This window comes from Thunnus maccoyii, chromosome 22 (assembly GCF_910596095.1).
Source record: "Thunnus maccoyii chromosome 22, fThuMac1.1, whole genome shotgun sequence".
NCBI classification, from domain to species: Eukaryota; Metazoa; Chordata; class Actinopteri; order Scombriformes; family Scombridae; genus Thunnus; species Thunnus maccoyii.
Genome location: NC_056554.1, coordinates 20,019,490 through 20,027,685, shown reverse-complemented (window position 1 = coordinate 20,027,685; position 8,196 = coordinate 20,019,490). Strand labels below are relative to the sequence as shown.

General features: G+C 36.2%; 1 protein-coding gene across 5 annotated transcripts in view; it reads right to left on the bottom strand.

Annotated features, from left to right (window-relative positions):
- Positions 1-2,860: 2,860 nt before the first annotated feature.
- arhgap36 (Rho GTPase activating protein 36) overlaps positions 2,861-8,196 on the bottom strand; it is a 77,827-nt gene continuing 72,491 nt past the window's right edge. For 4 of the 5 annotated variants that reach the window (XM_042401321.1, XM_042401323.1, XM_042401324.1 and 1 more), the window contains exons 9-12: positions 7,228-7,395; positions 6,290-6,378; positions 5,978-6,201; positions 2,861-3,378 (exon numbers count right to left, since the gene is read on the bottom strand). In XM_042401321.1, coding sequence (XP_042257255.1) covers positions 3,044-3,378; positions 5,978-6,201; positions 6,290-6,378; positions 7,228-7,395 — 816 coding nt within the window. In that variant the 3' untranslated portion in view covers positions 2,861-3,043. The remainder of the gene's footprint in view (positions 3,379-5,977; positions 6,202-6,289; positions 6,379-7,227; positions 7,396-8,196) is intronic. The other variant, XM_042401322.1, reaches the window with a different exon arrangement.

The window sequence follows — 8,196 nt, the reverse complement described above, 5'->3', positions numbered from 1 at the left end:
TCTAAAATCCTTTAAATGAAACAATCTGAGAACTAAAAATCAGTCTTTTGGTTGCACTGCTCACAATTCAAGTCCACACTAACAACATAATCTGTGATGAAGTTAACGGAGATTTACTTACCGGTGGATGAAATCCGATCCTGCAACTGAACAGAAGTTTCCCGCTGAAAGGTAAGTACTGTAAAATATATTTAAAGGCAGATTTCATTTTGTAGACTGTAAGTATGATTGTGTATTTTTTTACTGTATTTTATGTCCCAACAGGGGAAGACAAATAGCTGCAATCATAATATTGAAAACAGATCTAAATGGAAGACACTGGAAGTTTAAAGGAGAGAGTTTTCTGCCTGCGTATTTTCTGTGAGATCATCTTCTCCCAGAGGGCGTTTTTGTCTTCTGACTCACATTATTTTTTTTCAGATGCTTGCTGCGCTGCCAAAAGTACAACCAAAAACTCCCTGAAAACCCTTAAAAGAGTCTTTTATTTCCCCGCTCTTTGTCTCTCTTCTCTCTCCCGGCAGATTACACAATAAGCAACGACACACAAAAGAGGCAGTTTGACATTTAATTTTCTGCAGGTACAGCAGGTGGTACATTTAACACATCTTGATGGATTCCACTGCAGGATTTTACAGCAATATAGAAAAAGCATCACTCACAAAAAGACAAAATATAGCTTGTTTTTGTTGGGGTTTTTTTTGTTCTACAAGGAATCCAAAAGAAATGATGAGACTTTTAACTTCACCTGCTGAGGTGAAGGATCGACTCTGTACAATTTCTGTGTTTTTGGTGAAGAAATGCAACGTTAGGAAGTAGGAAAATCTCTGTACAACAATAGAAACATTGACTTCTACTACAAAAGAGGCCAGAAACAAACATCTGTACAGTAGTGCTTCTAGTTGTTTGGCACTATTCCCAAACCTAATACATTTATCTACATACTTGACCGAGATAATATGAGTCCTCAGATGGTAGGAAAGCAATACGAGGGTTCGCTGGTGTGGTGAATGTTGCCCTCTTGTGGTTAAAGGGACGTAACTCTTGTATGACATTGCTGTTACTATTGATTTTCACTATTTCAGTGTTGTTTCAGTGACCGTTTCACACTGAAATGCTCTATGTAAGCTAGATCTGTGGTTCCCAAGCGGATCTCTCTGAGGGGTCACATGATATATCAGGGATTGTGAGATGATGAGCCTGATAGGAAATCAGGAAAAAAATAAACATCAAGATAGAGCTTGAAAGTTAATTCTTGACCTTGGAAAAAGTAGTTGACAAAATGATCAATATTTTTGGAGCTTTCTCCACAGACGGTTTTGCAAAGTTTGTAGTTTGCAATTGTAGATGTTCAAATTTTTATTTTTCTTTAACGAAAAAAGAAGCTCTGCTGCAGGTATTTTACCAAATTGGCCTGAATAACCGTTATTTTTTTTATTGTGTAATACTGGATGGTGTCATATAGGGGCCCAAAAGTTATACAGGAAATAAATAAATAAACATGATTAATAAGAAATAAATAAATCTTAATTTTGCCAAAAAAAAAAAGGAATCATGTATTTATTTCAACATTTATTTGTAATTAATTATGGTCATTTACTCATTTATTTCCTGTGACATTTTGGCTCAAATATTCATGTTTGAAAAGCGAGGCTCATCTTATATTCGGACCAATATAGTGATTTTGTTTATGACTTTTGTCTGATTGTTGCTTTTTTCTTGTGTAAAACTGGATGAATACTACGGAACCGTAATGCATTCACTTGAGAAAAAAAAAATTTGCCCTGTTTTTTTTAATTAATGAGATACCTCAAAATCAAATTTCGTTGCGCCTAAAGTAGGGTAATTATGGTAGCTCTGTAGGCAGTCTGGTGTGTTTGTCTCATCTATCTTTAATTTAGAAAAACAGCAGAATTTTTATGTTTCATGAAAACATTTCTCAGAATTTCCAAGATAATTATCTCAATAACTCAAAAAAAGGGCAATTTCTTTTTTTTCCTCAAGTGAACGTTTTACAGACAAAACAAATCATGAAACTGTGAAATTATCCATAATTTCCATAATTTCATAATTTTCATCACAAAATCTCTGTGCCTGAATGGGGAAGTGGCATTAAAACATAGATAAAAACAAACAAACAAACTTCGGAAAAGGGACATTTTGAAATAACTGATGAAATTAAGTAAAAATGAGCTGAAATAGGAAAAGAAGCAGAATATTTAACCTGTTTGAAAACTGTATTTTCTCACAGTTTCGCAGCTATGTTGTGTGTATATGATTATTTCATCACGTCTTCTTTATTCAGTCAATATTGAACACTTGATCAGCATTATGAAGTTATAATTGTTGAATAGCGTTAAGTTGAACTGTATATTAGATTTACAGTGGATGTAGCTTATTGCAGGGAAACTGAAACGGGTTGTATATGAATAGATAAAGTGTTAGTAGAGTTCATGCAGCTACAGTTAAGGAGTTCTAGGTAGTAGACGAGGGGTGTGTGTGTGTGTAAAATTCTCAATACATTATTTACATATTATGTACATTGCAATTATTACTGCATCTTCTTCCAGATAATCTCATACAAAGATTCATTTTGTCACTTTTCCTTCGTTTACTGACGTCCGTGTCTCTGATGGAGCGACATCAGTCCAAACTGTCTTTGAAAACATTTTCTTCTTCGTCTCTCGCTTTTCTTCTTGCTCTCTGTGTCCCAACTTCACACACACACACTCACAATCACACACATATATATACACGCTGTGTTCCAGAGATGCCAAAAAAAAGTGGGAAATTTCAAATTCCAACAGGAAAATCTGCAACAGGAAGTTTCTTAAAGTTGAAAGTTCAGGTGGGAAACTCAGGATTCTTAAATCTGATGTCATGTCGACAAATTTAATCCCAGAAATACAATTTTAACAGTTGATGTTTAGTATTATTGGATCTTAATACCTTTATAAAAAAAACAGCAACTGAAACTTTGACCTCTGACAGCAACACACACACTCTCTCTCCTCTTCATGTTCATCCTTGTCATCCTCGCCCTTTATCATACCATCGTCTCCGAGCTCGACCCTTTCCCGGTGAAGAAGTCCCAGAAGTTAGCGGCGGGTGACGGCTTGCTCTCCTCCTGCGGCGTTTGTCTCACCCAGATGCTGCTCTCGCTGGAGCCGCTCAGACTGGAGCAGCTGCCGCTGCCGGCACCGCCCAGCGTGAAGCTCAGCGCAGACCCCAGCGGGCCCCTGCGGTCCTGGGTGTCAGGGTCTGGACCGTGGAGTCTGGAGGTGGAGGATGAGGAGCAGGAGGGCTGGGCCAGGCTGAGCAGGTTGTGGTGGGAGTGGAACTGACGCATGTGGCGGATGGATTTACCTGGAGAGATTTCACCTGGAGGATCAACATCAGGAGAAGGTTCAAACCTGAACTTTAGGTGTTTAAATGTATTTTTGTTTGTTTTATTCTTATGGTGTCTTTGTAAATTAAACCAGGGATGCAGGTTTTTGTGTTCAGACAATGACAGTTCATTCATGAGTTCATGTATGGAAATGATGTGTAATAAAAGTAAAAAACTTGTTTAACAGTAATCAGTCTTTATTAATACTTAAATTTATGATATCTGTTTTCTTTTGGGGGCAGTTTATGCTTGAGGTTTTCCAGGGTTTTCCTCTATTCTGGTGATAAAAACACTACATCTCTGTGTAGAAAAATGACGTCCAGGTTAATATATGTAAATCAAAAGTAAATCAAAAGAAATATTCTACAACTGTATCTGGAAATTGTTCATTATTTAGGTGCAGGTCAGCCGTCTACAGTCTTCAGATGGAGTCTCTGATGTTACTGAAGCTATGAATGTCAATGAAGGTTCATTTTTCATGTATTTTTTTAATATTCTGTGCATAACATATATTGTACACTTTCAGGTTTAACGTTAAATTGTTATAATTTATTGTATTTGTGACTTAAATAGATTAGCCGTAAGACCAGCATGTTTATTTTTTCTTAAATTTTTCCAACTTCTATTCCTACTAACATATAATTGAAAATGGTTATTTAAATGTTGTATTGTGGTAACCTTGGGCCTGTTTAGAGGTAAATGTATGTCGTAGCCTAAACAGTGAAATTACGATAATATTACCCTGAGATTTACCTTTAGCCTAATATTATTATTGTAATTATGAATGAGACGATTTAACCTTAATTATATTATTCAGTGTTTGCATATAAATTGATGTCGTTACTGTCCATTATAGATTATAGATTGGTAGGTGTCTCTAATAGGCATAATAATGCTCACAGACTGTGGGACGATGAGACCTCACTTGAGCAGGTGTTGACTACATCTGTCTGAAATGTTATTTGTACCCCAGTTTTACCTGAAACTCTGTATTTCTAATAAAGTTTATTGCAGGTAGAAGGACAGTGTCTTCTGTTGCCTATTATACATTTCCTCCTACACACCTGACTACAAGAAACTGAAGGAGCCTCTACAGTCGAACAATGCAAGATGAAAATGAATAAACAATTATTTATACAGAATTGAGACAGTGAAAAGCAACAGGAGATTGTTTTTACCTCCTATTTTTAGACATTTCTAAAAATGAGAAAAACAACAAATGTAAAACACAATGAAACATCTATATGGCTGCAGAAAATTGATAAAATTTGAGAAGGTTCATGTGATATTTACTTTCCCATTAATTCTTGGTTCTGTGTTTGTAAAACAACTTTGCAGCTGTTTTAGCCACAACTCTCCCATAAATAAAAATATTAAAAAACTAAATATTAAAAAAACTGTGCTGAATGTTATTATTATTACTATTATTATCATTATTATTGTTACAACTTCTCCAATGTTGTATGTTTGCAGCTAGGTGGTGCTGTTGCTGTATTAATCATTTCAACACTGAAAAGTCCATATGAGGTCTGATTCATGTTATAAAGCTTTTAGAAACATTCAGTCAATGTGTTTGGATGAAGAGAAGCAGAATCTTCAGTTTTTATTTAACACATTTAACAAGTGTTCATAGTTTAACTGTTTTATAAAAAAAATTGTACAAGTTTTATGTAAATGAAATGTTTCTTTCAAGGAAATTCCTCTGAAAATCAAGAACTTATAAACTCAACACAACTGAATTAACTAAAATATCTAAATCTAAACAATTAGCCGACATTTTATAGATCGAATGATTAACCAGTTAACTAAGAGGATAATTGGCAGATTAATCACTAATGAAAATAATAATTAATTAGCCCTAATCAGCCCTAAAAATATCAGTCTCAGAACTTTCCTCTGTCATTGGTACCAGATTGCACACTTGTTTCCATTAAACTTCTTTGGAAATTATTAGGAACAGACCAATAAAATAGAGGTTTTATTTCCTAACATTAATGTCTAGATGGTTTTAAATCCGTCTCTATGCTGCCAGATTTACACTTCTGGAAACCCTGGTGGTAAAAAAACACTGGGATCAGCTTTAAATATTATGTTTTTTAATCCTAATTGTAGCTACAGTGGTTGGAATCAGTTTTTCCAATATTAGGACATTTCTCAGCTTTTACTGTCGTACAGTTGTTGCTCTCTGCTCTTGTCTCTGTTTGCTTTTGATTTAACTTCTTCTACAAAACCTCTGAAAGCTCCTTTTACTCTCGAAGAACAACGTCCACCATCCAAATTTGATGCTCAATGTCTCAAAATGTTGCAATTAGCACCTGTTATATCATTTTAAAAATGAATTCAACTCTTGCATTTGACTTATTATCTTGATTAAAAAAAACAGTTTTGTGTCCCAGAGTTTCCCTACATGATGATCTAAAAGCTGTTTTATAAGATATATTTCACTAAGAATTAGAGTTTAATTGTTTTTATTAAGTTTTATAGAGTTTAATATTGTATATTAAAAGCACAAAGTCTAATAAATATACACTTCTGGTCCCCAAATCCCCAGAAAAAAAATACAGACATATAACATTAATAAATGTTTTGTACCGTATCTCGTCTCCTGCCGCTTCCTGCTCTGGTTCAGTTTGAGCACGTTGAGGAAGACCTCGCTGGTCAGGCTGCCCTCGCCGCCGTTGCCATCGGGGGGGAAAAGAGGCGAGGGGGGTTCCAGCGGAGACAGACTTCCGCTGGAGGCCCCGACCGAGTCCAGAGACGCCCCCGTATCCCGACGACCCCCCGTCTCACTGCTGTCCACCGTCAGATGACTCCCGCTGCACAGAGAGACGATCGACATTAACCACAGTTAAAGACAGTAGATTTGATTCTCTTAAGATAGGATTGAGTGGTTGTCATGGTTACCTGAGTTTCCTGCGCAGCAGATAGTCAATGATGTCCGGGTCCGTCTGGATCAGACTCATCAGGACCTCCTGTTGCAGCTCTGCAGATACCTAGAGGAACACACACACATCAATGCGGAGCTGAAATATCACTAAAAATCAGATTTTTCAACCAAGTAGCAGAAGACACTGAGGTCATAATCTCTGTACTTTACTGGGTGTTTGTGGGTTTTAGTGACCTGATGGCAGATTACACTTTATAAGTTAAAAAACCCAACATATGGTGGGTATTTTATAAGCTGATTTCTGTACTTTTAGAATAAATGTCTCTAAATTTGACGAAGAAATTTCCCCAAAAGACATTTTCTTTTGGCAGTGACGGCTCTGAAACTGCATTTAGACCTTACATATTTACAGAAATATAATCGAGCAATTGTAATAATAATTAAAATGCTTTATAGATTTATTTTTGGTATCTGGTTTGAACTTTCTGATCTCAGTATTTCTGAAATCATAACTACCGTCCTGCGTAACGATACCTAAAAGTGAGTGAAGCAATGCCGGATTTGGTGAAGTGGACTTTAAAATTAACAGTTTAGACTAAAGGACATAACTTTGTAAAGTTGTTTGTGTGTACGGTGCACCTAAAAGTGCTTTACTTTCTGTCTTAAAATGTGTATTTTGAAGTTTAAATGAAAAAAACAACAACACCCTTTCACTTTCGTGTCCTATTATTGCTTGATTTGTTCTGTAAAAGTCCACAAAAAATGTGAAAGATTTGTAGATTATCCTTATTTATTTCCTAATATTTGTACATATAATAATTGCATGAACTAACCGTTTAAAACTATTAACACCATTGATATTAGTTCATTCTCCTGCTGTTTATAGACACTTGTTTTGAGGTAAACATTTAAACCGATGAGATGATAAGTGTGAATATCTTGTGCTCTGTCGTACCGTGAAGAGCCTCTTGTAGTTCTGTATGAGCACCAGAGTGACGCTGATGATCGCCGTGCTGTCCTCGATTCCCATCGCGTGAATACTCACGTCTCCTCTTTCCCTCTGCAGCAGGTTGGGCCCGAAGATCACCGCCAGGTTAGCAGCCGTCATCTTGTTACCGTTGATCTGGACGGAGAGTCATTGAATCAGTGACTTAGGTAGTTTTAAATCAAGTTATCTACAGGAAAGGCCGTTTAAAGGAGTTTATTAAAGTACAATGTAGGGATGTGCAGAGATCCCAGTATTTGTATTTGTATCTGTATTCGAATAAAAGTGGAAAGAGGCTTAAAAATCCTGTTTTTGTTTTTTTGACACTTTTAATTTTAGAAAATTAAAGTGTTACAATAAGTGTTCATGAATAAACTACCTTACGAAGGAGGTCCCCACGTCGGGTCTTGAACTGGAGTCTCCCAGATCATAGACGACTGCGTTGATTACTGAACTAAAACTTTACTCATTGCCTCATTACAGACAGACCTCTACCTATTTATACATCCATAACACAGAGACAGCAAACCGTGCGATGTGTAGTGAGGAACTTCAAAGGCAATTATTGCTTTGCACTTTCCATTTATTGCCTATTTTTTACAACCTAACTTTGTGGAAAGGAGAAGGGGAACAACAGGTTATGGAGAGTCCGTTGGGAGCACTTTGCTTGTGTCAGTAGCTCAGCTTTATCTCAGGGGAACACCCCCAACAAATAATTTTTTAAACATTTGTAAGAAATAAATATTCATATAAAACCCACTATTTGTGTATTCAGGCACACCACTAGTACAATGTTCATTAATTTATGATTGCAGACCATTTTCAAAAGCGTATCAGATGTGAGATTGTTGAAGTTCTTGCAGGAAACTAACATCTGACACTTTAGAGTTGCTGCTGAACGTCAACCTTTTATTGTGAGAAATGCAAGAAATACAAACC